The sequence below is a fragment of the Telmatherina bonti genome (genome assembly GCF_933228915.1).
Source record: "Telmatherina bonti genome assembly, chromosome: 15".
Classification (NCBI taxonomy): Eukaryota; Metazoa; Chordata; class Actinopteri; order Atheriniformes; family Telmatherinidae; genus Telmatherina; species Telmatherina bonti.
Window position 1 is genome coordinate 14,421,855 of NC_136613.1, and position 19,232 is coordinate 14,441,086.

Here is a 19,232-nt window from a genome sequence, read left to right on the forward strand (position 1 = left end):
GGTCTAGCGGACTATCCTGATGTGAATGCACCTTAACTTAGCTATGAGAGGTGAGAAAGGTGCAGCACAAGGAAATATGCACATCAGTTTATTGTGAACATGTTAAGGTTTGAAGAACGCTTTCATCTTCTCCACTTTCATACAGAGTGCTCATCGTAGAAACATAAATGCATGGTTTTTTTTTTCTCTGTTTTGACTGTATTTTTCTTTGTCTCTGTATTGGTCCTGATATGGGCTGGTGACCTATCCAGGGTGTACCTTGTCTCTTGCTTTATACCTGCTGGGATAAGCCCAAGCCTCCCTTGACTCTGTATTGGAATAATCAGGTATATAAGATGAGTAAAGGATGAGTAAAGTTCTATGCCATCAAACTCTGCACCCTAGATTTTAATATTTTGACCCCTAGCTGAAGGATTAACGATCAGACTTTTATGGAAGTACATATGTCTAAATAAAACAATCTAATCCAAATTAACTCAATAAAAACTAAGTCATTCTTCCATTTCATATTTTCCTGATTAAAATAAATAGAACACTAAATGTTCATTGCAAGAAGTGGTCCAAAAATTGAAATAACATAAAAACTATAGTAGAGTCTGCAGCCATAAAACTGTCTAGGTCTTTAAGGATTAAAACCAGGTGAGGATTTTTTTCTTTATCATGTGGTTTATGCTTGAAAGTTTGTATTTGAACGCAGGAGACAGTGGGATTTGTTTTGAGGTCATAACCATAACTTTGTTAATCTTTTCAACTGGTTGTTGAAAAGATTAAAAAGCCAGGAGAAGAACTATCTTAACATATCAGAGCCTGTTGTTATGATAAGTTTTTTTCTGTTTAGTTACAAAGTTTAAGTTTGATGTGAAACTGCTGAAATGATCAGGGAAATAGTGACTAGTGTAAGGTTTGCAGCAATCCATTCGAGATTGTTGTGTGCGGTGTCACTCCTAACCCTCTTCTTCCTCTTCTGGGCTGTTGCTGGTCTCCACCCAGCAGGGTGAGGTGAAGGGGGCAGGTTAGGGTTAAGGTTATGTAGATGCTGCCCCTAAGTGGCAGGGATAATTACTGCACACTGAACTGGCTTAACCCTCAGCAGTGGCGTGAGTGTGTGTGTGTGTGTGTATGTGTGTGTATGCGTGTGACAGCCACACATACACACACTCGCTTCATGTGGGCTAATTGCTATGTGTAGCACAGAGTGTAAATAAGTCAGCAGCGGTTTTTATCACACTCTTTCCTCGTGTTTCTCTTTCCCAGTCGCTCTCCTCATTTCCATCTTTTTTTTTTCTCTCTGCCTTTCACTCTCCTCTCGCTCCCTCTTTTATCCTGTCTTTCCCTTTCTCTCTCTTTCTCACCCCCCACCGTCTGTCTCTCTCACTCGTGTACTCATACACAGCATGAATAAAGCAGCAAGCCAGGTTCATGGACATGAATATTTATGAGAGTTTATGCACGCGCTGCAATGCTTTAAAACAACAACAACAGCCTCCCAGATTGCGCTTGCCATGCCAGTGAGCTCTGGTTCATGTGTGTATAAGTGTGTGAGTGTGTAGCAGCAGGTGTAAACTAAAGAAAGCGAATCCTGTGGGGTGTCTGAAGACCGCTGGCTCTGGTTATTTCTATTCACTTCACCATGTCTCCCTCCTTGTGCTCACACATGTTGTTTTTCCTGAGTTTGCCATTCCTTTTTTCCCCCCCTCTCTCTGACATCTCATGGCACCCTCTCGCTGTACAAATGCATGCCTTGCCGGAGTGATGACGTACATTACTAATGTTGGCAGTTATCAGGGCTGTAAGTCACATGGTGCTAACCCATCTGTGTGTGTGTCTTTAGCCATTTGTCTTAAGTCATGTTTGAGTGTGTGTACACACACATGCACCATACAAGGTCTTTTTGCAGAAATACCAGTCATCAAGAGGATTATTTTATGGGTGGGGGTTATAATATCCTGCATGCACACCTTTAAGCACATTTGCAGAACTGCATTCATAGTAGTTCAATCCGTCGGGTAGCAACAAAACTGGCTGTGCAAACAGCAAGGCACTTGTTCGCTATCTTTTCACAGCATGTGTTTACTGATCCACACCACCATTTCTTTGAGTAATGATATTATGTTTCTGTCCTGCAATCCTTTGAGCATTGTTCAGGGATATTCATATACTCATTAAACAAGTCATGCAAGACGTGTAGCTTGGACAGTGTGTTTCTTCCTAAAGAAGCACTTCTGAACGTTTCCCAGTGGATTACCCCCTAACAATGATTAATTCTGCATCCATCTTGCTTTACCTGTACTCTGAGCTCTCTCAAGTCAGTAAAAGTCAGTTTAGTGTTGACTCAAGTATCTCTTGCTCTGTCTCTCTAGCTTTTTCTTTTCCTCTGTCTTTGATAATGTCCCTGGTCCACTTCCAGGCACTGTTTGCTTGCAGTAGCGTTCACACACTCATTCACAATATTTAGTACTTTAAGGATGCATTCACATCAGGATAGTCCGCTAGACTTGGTCTGATTAGGGACAACAGACGAAGTAGAAGATGATTACTATGTCTTTAGCTACAATGCAATACTACGCCAAATGGAGGAATTAATTTTTTTTGTAGTCCGCTTCCTGTGTTTGCTCCACTAGATACAGACCGGATACGCTTCTTTGGTCCGAATCAGAATTCGTTTGGTGCATTCACAGCTCTCCAAACGAAGTGGACTTTCTGCGCAAATGGACTTGGATATGAATCAAAAAGGTGAATGTGCCCTAAGGAAGCTCTGGTCCAAATTGAAAGTTGGAGGTCTTTGTTCACTTGCAAATGATCCCTGGTGTGGTCTGCCTATAGAAAGAAAGAAAATGGACCATCCATTGAACCAAAGAGACGAATTAACGTTTGCTGTCTTGCTGCTCACACTGGGCATTTATCATTTCTTTTGAAAATCGAATGATGCTTGAACACAAAAGTGACAAAAAAAAAAACCCATAAGACTGAATCAGTTTGGTTGTTGCTCCATCCTTTACTTACGGTGATTAACTCCGCTGGCATTTTTGGATTTTCAATTGATCAGTTGGGTTTGTTCTTCAGCCTGCATTATTTTCCTTCGTGGTCTGAAGGCTTTTGGTTCTTTAAAAAGGGGGAAATAATGTCAGCTGCCAGGAAAATGTTTTCTTCAAGGACTTAAACTACCGTACAAACAGAAGAAAAGAAATTTATAGGATTTGTAGCAGCTGGAGCATGAAGCAACGCAACCAATTTTTTCAGCGGTTTAAGAATTTTTCTCAAAGATTATGTGGATAAAAGAGAGAAACCAACAAATAAAGTTCAAATCTCCCAGTTTCCTGCTACTACAACACAATTATTCACTTAGGACAAAATTCCACTGCCTATCTGCCTAGCCCTGACACATCACCCCCCTTAAAAACAAACCAAAAAAACCCACGCACACACTGACACACCTTCTTGGTTTTGTTTACAATTAATGTTTGGAAATGTTTAAATATCAACAGTTTTAATGTTTTTCCGTATCTGTGCAGTCCTACACTACAGAGTTCCTACATCAGCTGAAAAGTTTGAGACAAAAGTTGTCCCTGTGATGGACCCACTGATGGATATATCAGCCATTGCTGCTTATTACAAAAATTTTTATAAATTTGCCTTATAAAAGCTCAAACTTCTTTTTCCAGAATTTCACTCCAAAAAAAAAATCCTTGAAAAGTCCTTGAATTTCATGAGTGCCTTTAGTAAACCTGATGCTGTTATTTTCAATGAGCCTTTCTGAGATGAGCACTGACGAGGGCGAGTGCTGCGGCTGGTGGAGGGGAGGGGTTGCTCCTGATAACTGTCTGTAATCTAGTGCGTGTCATTAACATCGGGACTGCTGTGCCCGCTCCACATAATTACGGTTTCATTCCCCTCTGCTTCCCGAGCAGTGCAGGGGCCTGACACCGGAGGACTGTGATTAAAAACATGAGGCGGCTTACTCGCTTTCTTCCTTCTCCTCCTCCTCCTCTTCCATTCCACATCCTGTCTTCTGAGCACTAAAGTTCCTCAACTACTCATCTCTGCAATTTACCTAATTTCATCTGAGATTGCTTGGCTCCGTATAATCTTTGAAAGACTTTTTCTGGACGCTCGTGTTTTTTCCTTATGCTTCCTTGTCAGTGCAGCACTCTGCTGTGTGAACACACAAAGTTGTGATGACAATGTGCAGACCTTGATATGACCAGTGATGCCAGAGCTTCTCAAAACAATACAATAATAGGACAAAGCTTAATGTTTGCCTTTGGGTTGTGCTGTTACAGACAGTGATGTGGAAATATGACCGGTTGCGATGTAGTTGATCTCATACAGATAGTGTTAGTCACACAGCGTAACATATATGTGTGTGTCTATGTATGTGAAAAAGAAAAATACCACTGGATTGTCTTTAGAGTTGTTTAAAATGCCGGCCTTAGAGCTTGCACGCCTCAGGGTCTTTCTGGTGAGTAATTAATTTCCAGCATGTGGGGGTAGAGACCAGAGCTGGTGGGCCTGCCTCCTGGCTTCGACTGTTTGGTGTGTGTTTGTGTGTGTGTGTGTGTGTGTGTGTGTGTGTGGGAGAAAGGAAGGGAGGGAGGCTTCGCGCTGGCTCAGATACTGCGTCCTAGCCTAGAGGAGGAGGAGGGGGAAACAGCACAGTGCAGAAAATCGATCCAGAGGCCGCGCTTCTCAGCCTCTTCCGGACGCAAGAGTCCTCCTCTCCCGGGAATTAGATAACGGCTTGTAAAAGCTCTCCAGCACCAGGCTCTCCCCCTCCTCGACTTTTAGCCGCCGCCACTGTATCTCCCTGTTTTCTTCCTTGTCTTGCTCTCTTGCTCACAAGAACTTGCATTCACCAGCCTTCACGCAATTGCAGAGTATTCGCCTCTGGTTTAATCGGAATCCTTATTTCTTCACGTAACACTGTGGACATTGAGTATCATCTGCAGGTTAATATTTTGTTAGCTTCTAATTGGTCTTTGTTGTTTGGAGCAATTCTTTGATTTTCCAGTTAAGACAGTGACTCACAGTATGTGTTGTATATAAAGACAAAGCAGCAGTATTAATATGAACATTTACACGTCTTTACATGAATCCACACTCATTTGTCTCTCTTTTAGGTTTCCTTGGCTGAGGAGATCAAGCCGCTGAAGTGGTATCCCTCCGTTTACCTGCTGGTGTCCATCTTTCCTCTCATCAACAGGTAACACACAGTCTCACCTGCTTCGTGCAAAAACTTTGTTGTTTCATTTACATGTTGGCCTCACTGCTATCTTATCTCCTCTCAACCCCCCTCTGCTCTGCTTTACCCGTCCTCCTCTCTTGTTCTCTTATCTGAACTCTCACAAAGCTTTGCTGTCGCAGTACTAACACTATAAAGGACCTTGTGTGTCTATGTGTGCGTGTGATGGAGGAATAAAGCATTTTATTGGCTTTTATAAAACCAGGGCTTCATCAGCTGAGGGTTGGTGGGAGGAGGCGGGTGGTCCAGTAAATGATAACCCTGGTGCAGTTATTACTCTTTCACTCCCTTCCTTTCCTCCCCCTCTCCGCCTCTGGTTCGTTCTTTCATTCGCTTCTGTCTCCCCCCCCCCCCCCCCCACCCCCACCCACTCCGTACAGAACCGGTGTGATTGACAGGTCAGGGTTACTAAGTGATTAGCTGCAGCGGCTCTGCTTGTCGCCACGGCGATGTAGGCGGAGACACAGGTCAATTACAGGGTCAACGTCTTTCAAAGGCTCCGGCTCAAGCGCTGCCCCACCCCCCCCCTCTCTTCCCCCTCTCCCCCCCTTTCCTTTACCCTTGCCGTCTCTCCATTCACCTCTCCATCCATTCCAGCCCTCTCCTCCTTTCCTCTCTTCTCCTTTCCTATCCTCCACCCTCTTGTGCTCAGGCTGTCAGCCGATGAAGATGACAAACTGCATCCTGTCCTAACCTAAAACCACCCTTCTCTCCTTCTCTCCCTCCCTCCCTTCCTTCCTTCCCTTATTACCACTTTTTCTTCCTGCCTCCCTTTTTACACTCAAAAAGTCTTTGTTATAGCCCCCATATTTTTACTCCTCCTTGCTCCGGCTTTCCATCTTTCTGCCTCTATGTTTTTATGTCAACCCCCTCCTCCTTTTTCCTCCTCCACTTTTCCTCTCCTCAGCCACACAAAGCCCTTACTCTCTCCCTCTCTTGAGCAAATACGCTCTCGCTCAGCTCCGCTCTGCCTTTCTCCAGAGAATGAACGAGGAGAAAACGGGAATGAATTGCTCTCTCGTCGTCGTCCTCCACCTCCTCCTCCCCCGTTCAGCAGCACTGGCTGTATATATCTCCGGCTCCTATTAATTTGTTAGCCTCCCCCTTCCCCTGCTCACTCACCTCCCTTCCTCCCTCCCTCCCTCCCTCCCTCCCCCCTGGCTCATATCCTTCTCCACCTCCTCCCCTTCTTCTCCTTCTCTCCCTCCTTCCTTTCCTCCCCTCTGCCGAGTGCTGGAGTGTGTAAAGTGTTTGTCACGGTGCCGTGCCGATGTCGCCGTGCTCTGCTTCCGCACAGCAGACAGCCTTGGTGTGTGTTTTGCTGTACGTGTGAGCGTGTGCGCGTGTAGGTGGGTGGTTGGTTTCGTGTCAAGGCAAATGTGCTGTCTCCCCTTGTTGCTGCATGTGCGTGCACGGATCAGAGTGCACGTGTGCACACTTGTTTGTCCGCCTCAACTGGAGTGTGCGCTTTGCTGTGTCTGTCTGTATGTTTGTGTGTGCGGTTTTTTTTTTCCAGTTTTTTTTTTTTTTTTTTTTTTTTGTGTGTGTGTGCATGCCTAACACTCATGTGTGTATATATGTCTGTGTGTGTGTGTCTGAGTGGGGGATTATTTCTATCTGAGCTCCAAAGCCTCCTAAACAGGGCTTAGAGAGACGGCCCAGGGCAGCAGCTAAAGCCGTCGGGTAGAGCTCTCTCTTTCTCACTCAGCACCCTTCTCTCGATGCCATTTCTCCCTGCCGTGATCCATTGCATTAATACACAGGCACTCCCACACACAAACGCACTCTTGTTTTGGCCCTCATCTGCTGCCACACGCATATACAAAAAAAAGGCACACACAAACGCGCACGCACACACATAGTCACACGCCACACGCAATTTTAATCTGTTCCAAATGCTCACTGGTAAATGTGTTAATTCGACACCAGCTGTTGCGAATTGAAATGGGAAAGCGCTCCTGCTTTTCCTCGCCCGCTCTTGCACACACGCGTGGACAAGCCATTATACATCATTTTACCATACACATCTCTCACTCTCTCTATCTCGCACTCGCTCATTCACTCGCCCTCATTTGGTAACACAAAAGTAGCACCAAGACCCCCGCACCTTCGCACCTCTCCCTCCTTCCTCTCCTCCCCTTTCTCCGTCAGCGTCTTCCTCTTGCTCTCTCCCTCTTCAGCCTCTCAGCTCTTTGTGTGTGTGTGTGTGTGTGTGTTTGTTTGTAAGCACTGCCCGGGCACGACTAGAGTTTTCACAGTCTGCTTCTCACATCGCCTCCCTTGTGTGCTTTATGGTGTGGGTGTGTGTTTGTTTACAAGGCTTGTCTAGATTCCTACTGTGCGTGCTTGTATGCTTGTTTGCATAAATAAGCCCTCTCTTCGGAACCTGGCTGTCGATTTCAGTGCTGCGACGCAGCTTGATGTGCAAGCGCTCCTCCTGGACAGCCTTTTTTTTTTTCTTGCTCTTCTAAAACACACCCCTGTACCCTTTGACTAGCAGCGAGATATCTCCTCATTCACTGCCTGCATTTCTTCTGTATTCAGGTTTTTTTTTGTCTAGAAGCCCGAACACTTTTTAAAGCTTGCTACTGCCTTTGAGCAATCAGGCTTGTATGCCTCAAGGTGCGAGCTTCAACGTGGATAAATTGGCCCTGGCGGCAGGGCTTGAACCGGTGATGTGTCTGTAACCTTGAGCTCACCCTGTCACTCCAGGAGGTAGCTTGCAGCCTCCTAGTTATTCTTGGTTTCCCTCGATGCTGCCTGTGGGTTTCGTGGTGTCTATAGGCCTATGCACGCTTGCAGGGGATTTTTGTATGGGCTGCCTACAGCGTCTAAGCCCCCCGCCCGCCCGCCTTTCTCTGGAGGAGATCTGATTTCCCTGCTCCAGGCAAGCAGCGAGAACAAGACAGCGTGTGCGTGCATCCGTGTGTGCTTAAGCGCGTATCTGTGTGTGTGTGTGTGTGTGTGTGTGTGTGTGTGTGTGTGTGTGTGTGTGTGTGTGTGTGTATGTGTGTGTTCAGACGCGCAACCCGGGCCAGGCAGACCTTCCCCATCTCCGTTCTGCACTTTGAAAAACGAGGGAGGAAATCTCAGAGCAGCAGTTATTATTCATCCCTCAAAGAGAACGGGGAGGAGGAAGAGGAGGAGGAGGGGGAGGGAGGGAGGGATGGATGGAGAGAGGAAGAAAGAGAGAGCCAAACGGGAGGGATGAAGCAGGGGTAGGTTGGGTGGGGGGGATACATTAACTCTTATCTCACTGTATTCGGCATTCTGCATCCCAGGATGCACTCCCGCTCTCTTTCTCACTCCTTTTTACACTCTTTTCCTTCCGTTTCTTGCCTCTTCGCCTCTTGGAATATCTTGCATTCAGCGCAGCTAGATGTGTGCTTGCACCTGTGTGTCAGATGGTGTGTGGTTTGCACCGTATATTCTAATTACTTTCACAGTGCGCTTTTGTTAACCTAAACATGTGACCCAATACTGGATGACAAAATGCAAGTTTCAAAGTCTCATCCTTATTTGTCTTAAATCTCCTATCAATAATGTCAACGTATTTAATTTGCTATGAAATGCTATTTGAGAGGGATATTTTTTGCTAAAATTAGTTTTCATTTTGATAAAACTTGCAAATATGAGGTGTTTTTTTTCCAGATTTGGAGGTAATATAATTTCACTCTCCTTTTTTTGGTGTGCCTCAAGGGGGTTGCCACCAAAGTCAGATTGTAAGTGTAATTTAATACAAAATTTAAACATATTATTACAGCTCTGGTCATTAGATTTGGTCTTCTTCTTATTTTAACTTACTTACACATCAATGACATAACTCCTTACAAGTCTGAGATGGCTGCGGTGTCAGATGTCATGCTCTTTGAGTTCAACAACTTCTTGTGTGATTGCAAAACCCCATGTGGTTTAAGGGCCCAGATAATATTTGTGAGCATATGACAGCGCTTACATCGTGTGTGCTTCTCTGTCTACACACTTGTGTTTTACGTCTCAGGCAGGGATCGGTGTGTAACTAGGGGACAGAGATCCACGTAGCAATTTGTCTCCAATTGGGCAGCAGTGACGCTCCACTATTCATCCCCATTTAGAGAGTTGACAGAGAGCTAGCCTACAGGGCTGTGTGAAGCACACACACACACACACAGATGCTCAGTGCCGTCACTGGCGCCAAGCCTGAAATACATACACCAATCCTTTCTATTCTGCATCACAGCAGTGCGGCGATTATATACAGCAACATAAATGTATTTTCATGCAGATGATTCATGTACACATAGACAACAAAAAACATATTCCCCCTTTCCCTTGGATGGATAAATTATATTTTTGGCCTACAAGTTCCCATGTAGACAGAAACCATACAAATTCAGCTATCCGTACACAGAGATGGAAACTTCTTATAGCTGAGATCCATACAAGCACACATATGCAAATATGCTAAAAGAGATACAAGGTAACCTCCCTCATACATACTTAGGCACACATTCACCAGCACATGCAAACACAAACACACACGCACCCTCGAACACCCTGCTCTCCCTCCCTCTGCTCTTTCAGGCACGTCTTTAAATATTCATCACTCTGGCTGCTCTGAGAGTGCCGTAAACGCTGCCTCACACTCCAGGGAATCGCTAAAGCCTACTCTATCATCTGCTCCCCCTCCCTCCTCTCTTTCTCCCTCACACACGCACACATACACACACACACACACATATATATATATATATATATATATATATATATATATATATATATATATATATATATATATGTATATATATATGTACATATATATATATATATATATATATATATATATGTATATATATATATATATGTATATAAATGTATATATATATCTATATGTATATAAATGTATATATATATATATATGTATATAAATGTATATACATATATATATACATATGTATATATATATATATATATATATATATATATATATAATGTGTGTGTGTATGTATGTATATATGTATATAATATAACACGCGCGCACACTTTTAGCCACTGCCACTCACAAGGATAACCCCAAGTGCACAAACACTTGAAGGCACCGCCAGTGGCATCAGCGAACACACAGATGCATGCAGGTACATGAATCAGGCTCAGTGAAACACATTCACGGGGATGTCAATGAACCGATTTTGTGTGTGTGAAGGTGTGTGTGTTTACTGGCTCCCAGTACAGCAAGTTGAGCGGTGTTGTGTTCCAGGAAACAGGATGTCTCTTTGTTTGGGTTTTATTCTGTTGGTGAGCGTTAGCAGCCTTAGTCCCCAGGGTCTTTGTGTGGCTATGTCTGTCTCTGTTATAGTGCGTGTGCATCCCGTGCAGGTGTGCGTGTGCATGTTGGTGTGTTTCAGCCTAAATCCAGCAATTTACAGTGAAATTTTCACACATTTTACCTCTGCAAGTCCAGAAGAATTGGAAATCCAGATAATGCGTGTGTGGGTAATGGGAGTCATGCCCAAAGCTGTTATCCCCATGTTGACCTCATGATCAAAGTAGATTATGTTCTAGTTTCAAACTGTGGCACACACACAGTCAGACAGTCACATAGTGTAGATCATGGTTTATTTAAATGTCATTTTATTCAACAGAAAGAAGATTTTCCTGTGTATAATGCTGAATCCACAACATTCAAGCAGATTGTTCACAAACATCGGAGCTGTTTGAGTGGCTGATCACATGCTGTCATTGAACAATGAAATGCCTGTCTTTGCTGCCCTAAAGGCCATCAGACATGTACACCAAACAGAGCGGCTTGAACTAGAACCGTGTAATTAATCAAATGATTTTTAGTCACAATTTTGGCTTCCAGCAATTATTAAAAGGATAACTGAGATTTAAAAAAAAAAAATAGCATTGAATTTCTTTTCATTTATCAAATATGCTTTTGTTTTTGTCCTATAAATCTACTTGATTTTCATGATACTGCCAATATGTCTTAGAAAAATTAGGCACATGATCAAGTTTACCACTTTTGGGTGTCTTATCTTCTTTTAATATCGGAAAACCCTGGACATTAGTCTGAGATATAATTTTTTTTAATGATATAGTATGTAATTGATGCAGTGTGTTTTCAAGGATTGTCTTGTAGAAATATGCAAGACCTTCCCTTCAGGCCTTTTTTTTTTTTAATATATATATATTATACTTTTTTTATTTCAAAGTAATTTTGTCCCTATGTTTTGTACTTAAATCAGTGGCAGTTTTTGGAGGTGCTTTTAAGTTGGCTTGGCTTCCCTAAAAGATGAATGAATGTGAGCATATGTTGCTCTGGAACTTGTATATAGTCTTCTGCATTGATTGTACCTTTCCAGATGTACGTGTTGTCAATTCCATTGGCACTATAATAGACTCCCACACAGTCATAAATACAGGCTTTTGAAATAAAGGTGCTGCTGGCAAACTGGTTGGTCCCACTCCTCTTTTGGTCTGAGGGATGCAACATTAATGAATTAACAAAACAAAAAAAAATTAAATTTAGCTTGATTTGACCATCTGACAGTTTTCTTCTTTACATTGGTCTGTTTTCGACTAACAATGGTACAACATATTTTCTAAGTGAAATGGCATTGATTGGAACAATACATTGACCGGAAGACGACCATGATCCAGCATTGCCTCCAAAGAAACAACGATTGGTGGTATAATTGTCAGATAACAGAACCAAAATTTACATTTTCCTTGTATTTCCAAAGTGGAAAGCTCTGCGAGTGCTAATGGGGCTAGAGCTAAAGCTAGCATTTCTTCTACTGTAAGTACCAACTTAAACAGAATTAGTTAGTTTGACATGTTCCGCTGAGTGGAGATATTGTTTGGTCACTATTATTGCACTTTGTACATTTGTTTGCAGATGAAGCAAGTTGGGGAAAGAGGTAGAAGGGGGCATGGCAATTGACGCATTTCGTTCTGTTCTACAGGCTGTGCACAACAGTAATCTTTGTGGTGATGGTATTTCACTTTTTGTGAAATACATTTTCTTTTAACTTAACAAGAAAAAAATGTGGAAGTAGAAGATCATGCTTGTTTTCGCCTCTGCTATAATATGACTATGTATGTATATATACATACATACATTCAGGAATCATTCAATTTGCCATTTTCCATTGAAATGGAGGAGCATCCATGAAAAAATAGCTAAGAAAAGAAAACTGGGAGGAAACGAGAGTCTACATTAGTGTAGCGTTTACCAGATGGAGACAATTCATGAGGGAGAAGGACTTCAAAAATGACACGGCGGTTGCAGCTTCTGCTGGACAGATAGGGTAGTTCAATGTTACAGTGAAGCTTGTTTCTGCGTTAAGATAGAAACAGGCCAGCAACTGCTTTTTCCTCCTGTTTGAGTCAGATCATTTATTGTTACTTGCTATATAAAACAACAGAGACAGCTAATTTGGTAGCATAAAGTGGCATAAGGTTCCGAGTTTGTTAGATCTGCTTTTACCGCTTATATAGGAACTATTTTAAGTTGGCCTTGATGTACGTTTTATGTCAAACAACCGCTGTCAAGCTACAGCGCGTTTTCTCATTCACCTGAGAAAAACGCGCTGATTTGAACCAGCTGTTTAACCCGTTGCTATGGTAACGCCCCATTACGGATGGATATTACAGTGACTTAACTCACCTAACTACATGTGCGTATATACGAAAATAATGCAGCCAGTTCCGACTGACAATTGTGTAAACTATGTTGTGGTGAACTTCCACAACCTACTGCAATTATTCTACATTGCACCTGCAGCCGGAGCCGACTGAGACTGGCCGCCTGGAAGTGCTTTAGGACAGGAGAGGCTCCCGGTGCTCGTCCGTTGCAGTAACTGCAGAACTGCCTTTAAGTCAGTCGCCAAAACTACAGAAAAGTCTCCAATAACTCCAGCAAGTTGCTAGATTTGGTTTTACCAAAAAAGTTGCCAGATTTAGCGAGAAAGTCACCAAGTTGGCAACAGTGGCTGAATAAAACCAAAGCGACTGTGGGAGGAGATTACAGTACAGCTGTGCAATGCCAGTAATGCTCAATTGGCGACTGAAGACGGCACGAGAGTAAACTGCAGAGAGAAAAATAATCGCACCCTTTTATTTTCATGATTGTTGAAAACCCAGATCGTTATTTAGATTAAAATCCTATTAATTGCCCAGCCCTAACCACGAGGCGACTTTGCGCTTCTTTTAGTCATATTTTCCAATAGTTTTTCCACGTGTTTTATTATTTATTTCCGCTGATTTGTTAAGGGAGATGGGGATTGATGTTCTTCATCTTGTCACATGACATGAAGACATCTGCTCTTAGCAGTAGCTTGGAACCCAGTACATGGAGGACATGATTGTAACTTATCGGCATCTATAACGAAACAGAATTATGTATAGTTCTGTACCTCATCACCTGACAGGACACTTGAACTTGTGCAAGATGTTGACATTTTCACATTTGTGACTCTCTGCAGCTTTGGTATTGGTGATAAAGTGCTCAAATGGTAAAGCACCAGAGACTACTTTTTGATTGTTTACGTTCAGTGAACGCACTATTAGATGGGAGTCATTCTCACACACTGGAGCTTTAAAGATCCATAACTTAACTTTTCTGACCTTAAAACTCTGTGTCCCGGACATGCTCGATGGCACAGTGACATCTATCGTGCATTTCTGGAGCCACTGCTGCCCAGCAGCGTCCTGAAGGTTAGAAACTGCACAACTTTTACATCCAGGACCTGACTTGACATTGCAGCAGAGTTTTGTTTCATGGTATAATCAGGAACTGGCTTTTTTGAACACGTAGCATCCCTGATTCAGCAAAGAATTTAAAGAAGATTAAAAGAGAGAAATGGACAAAACAAGGGTATTTGTAAGATCCTCTTTTGCTGGCTGGAGAGCGCTAACAGGTCAGGTAGGATGCAAGATGGATGCTGAATTAGCTGTCGATAGGGGGGGGGGGGGGGGGCGTGACGGAGAAAATGGCAAAAGTTCTGTTGTGTGTCTTTAAGGGGGTAGAATTTATGGTCTACTTGGTTTCAAATAGTCCAATGAACTTTTCAAAAAATGTTCTTTTAACATTAGAAATTAAATGTCTTATGATTTCAAAGTCTGATAAAAGTCTTGTGATTCCCCTATAAGTCAATGTAATGATGACTGAGAATACTGCATATTCCTTTAAACTCAATAACTACTTATCAGGTTTCAAGAGTAATTATACAAAGATTATTTATAACACTAGTTATTAAATTATTAGGAGGTAAAACCACAAAAATTTATGTGTGATGCATGTATATTTGATAAGTCAATTCTGTGTAATTCCAATTTACTGAAAGACTATTATTCCCTTAAAAATCATTAAACTTAATTAGACAGAGGCAGATTTTTTTTTTTCACCGTCTGTCTTTTAAGTTTAGGATATGAAGTATTTCTTGTATTTGACCTGAATATTGTTTTAACTGTAGTCACAATCACCTTAATACATCCACGACCTCCAAAGGCTACTCATATGTTGTGTTAGTAATACTGCAGCTTGTATAGTATTTTACGATTAAAATAAGTTCTTGTTGCACATCATTTTACCATCAGAAATCAAGGGCACTTTTGGCAAATTTGTGTCTTTGACTGAGGGAAAAATTCCAATTTCCAGGCAGCAGCGGCAATGCCAACATCATGAGAGCCTCTGTATTGGGGGAAAAAAACAAACAAACAAGAAGTAAAGCAGTCAGTCACAGAAAAGAGGAAATGCAATCGGGTTCAGGATGACTTCTCTGTCTGGCTGCCCTCCACTCTGGGGAAAGAGTTCTCATCTGAGCTGTTAAAGTGCATTTCAACTACAGCACTGAGGATGTTCGGCACAACAATTAGAGGCAGACAAAAAAGGTGAACTCTGTTAGAGCGAAGAGGGAAATTGATGGCTGGAAAGTGGTATAGACTGACTGGCAGAGTGGGATATTGGAAGAGATAGGGAGAGGCAGCGAGTGAGGGATTTTGCACTGGCTCTGGAGGGCGGGAGAGATGGGTTCAAAGAGTGACTGACAGCATGATAGATGGAGGGTCTGAATAACTGAGCAAGGCTCTAAGACACCATGCGAGTGCTAATGATTGACTGCATGCGTACAGGTGGTAGTAAGCTGACGTAAACTTAGTGTTCATGCACTTCTGTATGTTTATGAGCATGTATGTGTGTTTATTATCATTGACTATTTGCTCCTGATATTGTATACACAATATCATCCCTGTTGTGAGACTCGCTCGACTATGCGGCACACACAAACCCTGGCAAACACACACACACAGGCAGCTCAGCCAGGCATCGCCCGCAGTCACACTCTCCTTCCCACCACTGCCTCCCTCATTCATCTTTCATTAGCCCGGCTCACACAGGAGAAACAGCTCACCCCCTCCAATCCCCCTCCTCTTCTCCACACGCCTCCACCCGCTTCTCCCATCTCTCCTTTCTCTCTATCAAACCTCTTCGTCTTTTTTTTTTCCCAACCTGCTCTTATCCTGGTTTCTCTCACACGTAATCTTTTTTGTTTTTCTCACTCATGTCTTGCAATCTGTCTTTTTGGATATCCTCCTTCCTCTTCCTCTGCCTCTTTTGCTTTTTAGTCTTTTTCACTCAGCTTCACTCCTTCACCCCCGTGCCCTCCGCCTCCTCCATCTCTCTCGGCCTCCGTTCCCCTTCACAGCCTTGCTCCTCCTCATTTTCACCTCTTTATCGTGCTCCTCTCTCTTCCACTCCTTTTTCTCCTTTCCTGTGCCGTGCCGTTTCTCTGACACTATTCTCTGCCTGCACCCCCCCCCCCCCCCACACACACACACACACACACACATATACACACACCCCCACCTTTCTGCCTTCCTTTCTCTCCCTCTTGCCTGCTCTCTTTCTTCCTTTCATTTTGCTCTCCGTCTCTCCCTCGATGGAGGGGAAAGGCTCTTCGCCTCTAATTGCGGCTGTTCCGTTGCCATGGCGCGTGTTGCTCAGCGCTGCGAGGTGCTGTCTGAGTGTGTGCGTGTGTGTGTGTGTGTGTGTGTGCGTGGCAGGCAGATGATTGCTTGCTGCCAGCTCTCGTTTCCCGGACGCCGATCGTGTTTCTTTGCGGCAGCAGGGAAAAAAAATGAGACGCCAGAAATAGCCCCCCTTCACACAGACCCAGTCACTCTCACCGCTGCGCTGTCAGAAACTCACACATGCAGGCAGACGCACACAAACGTACACACATCCACTGCATTTCCTTTCTTTCTTGCATTCTCAGTGCATGTGACCTAGGTTACACTGTATGCAGACACCTTCTGGCACACACACAGCCAGTCATGTGTGTTTATTTATATCTGCACGCGTCCAACTTCCTCTGTGTGATTGTGTGTGTGTGCGCTTCCTGCATTTCTTAAGAGGTTGTGTGGGGACTCCTGATTTATTTCACCTTTAATGGGAAGTGAAATGAATGTGAGCAGCAGCTGGTCTGGTCCTCGGAGATACCGCGGTACGCTAACCCAGAAAACAGGCAGCGTTTCTTTGACAAGCGCCAGGACACGCCGCTCTGTGCTCCGTTGGTTGCGCTGTTGGTTTTATTTTAAGCCATGTGTAGACGTTTAGTTGACAGAAGGTAGGTTCTCCTAACAGGTGTATCTCTTAACACAACTTGTGGTTTTCTCCCTGTCACAACTTTTCAGAGGGTTGTTGGAAGGTAAATGGAGACAGATTAATAGCAAATAAACCTTGAAACCTCACGCAGCAAAAGAGGATAAGAGAGGATTATAACCAGATTTGTGGACGAATCTCTGTAATCATCTTCTCTGCTGTTCTCCTGCAATTGTCACTGGGTTTTTAAGGGAAGATATAAACAGCTTATTTCTGCAAAGCGTAGTTATACTGGGTTAAAGTGCCTTTCGCCTTTAATTTAAACATGACATATTATGTCCCCATCAGAATTGATAGATAGGTTCTGGTTAAAGTGGGGTCAGCAGTGGCTCAGGCAATAGAGAGGGACTCCCATAACTGGAAAGTTGACCATTTGAATTCAGCCCCAATCTTGCCAATCTGTCCCTGAAGGGTGGAGCGTGACAGACTGCAATCAATTAATTGGTCAAAAGAGTCATCCCTTGTGCAGCTCAGCAATAAGAACGAAACAGGAACAGCATGTTTAAATATACAGTGTTGTGTGAAACCACATGGTAAGAAAATAAACACAAAGTGCTGGATGTCTACCATTCCACTACTTTTTTTCTGCTTCACATTCTTCATCATCATCATTCAAGAAAGAAGTTGCACTAGTTTTGACGTTGCACTGTATGAGTATAGTTGACTGAAAAATGCAGAGCTTGTATCATATTCTGAAGTTTTATTTTTGCTTGCTGTACAACAAAACTTAGTTTGTGCCGTTTGTTTACAGCTACTAAAAAGTATGTGAAGAACATAAATAAATGACTGTATAGGTACAATTACATAAGTATAATACCTTCAGTAAAAAAAAACCAAGTTAAAATCACAACAATATGGCAAGATTTCAGTTATATCAATTTATGACACAACAGTTACGCAGATTGCTATTGCACTGTCCCGTACTCTGCTGTTTATGTTTCTGTAACTGTAGTATGTCCGCCACTCTGAAGAAGAAGCTATTCTGCAGTCTTTTTGTGCAGGTTTTTGCAATTCTGTGTGTGTGAGGGAAGTGTGGTAAAGAGGGAATTCCAAGGGTGTGTGGTGTTTGCAGGATGTTTGTGGCTCTTGTGAGGAGGTGGCTCTTACGGATGTCACCCAGTTCCAAATGGGAGGCAGCAAAAATCCTCTCAGCGGTTCTAAGCAGGTCAATTTAATTTCCTGCAGTGCATCCAGAGTACCACACAGTACAACAGTAAGTTGGTATACTCTGTTGTACACTGATAAAAACTGATGAGGAGCTTCTGTGTTTTAGTTTGTTCAAGTAAAAGAACATGTTTGAGCTGCTCAGGGAGGGAAGAATCCATTAGTTGGGAAGGTGTTAGACTACTTGTTAACAATGACTTTTGGGCATGACATATATGAGTAATTTCTCTTAATGTTTTAGAATTTTTTAAATTATAATATGTCACCACTGCACAGCTGATCTGCAGAAAGGGTTACACACTTTAGCCACATTTACCTTGACTTATCTAACTGATCTTTATCGAGCAGCTCCAGCTATCATACAGACAAGTCTATCTCTTGTCATTAACGTCACACTCCACTCAATACAAGCTCCTTCTGGCGATTCAGTCTGTTTTTCTCACCTGGCTGTCAAAAAGAAAGTGGCAGTTTCTCTGCACAGCTTCTCAAGAGTGTGGTAATATTGCACACTTTCTCCCAAGCAGACTCTAGTGCTTTCACCATGTTCTCCATTGTGTGTTTATTTGCTTATCTGGGGTTTGGCCCTGTTTTGTCCCCTGACCCTGTGTCTTCAACTGTCACTGGCTGAAGCTTTTTGTTGAAGGCTCACTAGATGGTTCCTCCTCTCTAGTGGTAGCTCCCCTTAAATCAGGATTTTTAGCCATTTTCACTCCTGAGCACTGGAGACAATCTGGAGAAAAAGTGGACAGTATGGTCTGGTCATTGTTCACAAGCACATCACACTGGGAGACTTCATGTTGGAGAAGTGTTTTCACAGCTGTGAGGTAGCGGCCTGTAGGTGAATGTCTGTAAAGGAGAAGCTAAAAGCAGTGACAAAACTGCACTGTAGAAATTGGTGTTTTCTTTACAGCGTGTTAACAATGGCAGTGACACTTCTTGAAGACTGTGTTGATGTTATCACCACATGTATTTGATCATAAACACAATAGTGAGAAGTGGGGAAAAAAGCAGCAAATCATGTCAATGCAAAGGAAAATGAAGCAGCAACTCTGATCACTCATTTAACACCCTCAGTAGCAGCAAGTGTTCTAAAATATTTGCTGCTATGTTCACACATTGCTGATGTCCCAGGGATTTCACCTGGGGGCTGGTTGAAAGTCTTTGGAGCAGGACTAGAGTGAATGT

At 43.0% G+C, this 19,232-nt stretch overlaps 1 protein-coding gene across 1 annotated transcript in view; it reads left to right on the forward strand.

Annotated features, from left to right (window-relative positions):
* LOC306766110 (cyclic AMP receptor-like protein A) overlaps window positions 1-19,232 on the forward strand; it is a 64,675-nt gene that overhangs the window by 27,733 nt on the left and 17,710 nt on the right. The window contains exon 11 of the mRNA XM_079253718.1: window positions 5,118-5,200. Coding sequence (XP_079109844.1) covers window positions 5,118-5,200 — 83 coding nt within the window. The remainder of the gene's footprint in view (window positions 1-5,117; window positions 5,201-19,232) is intronic.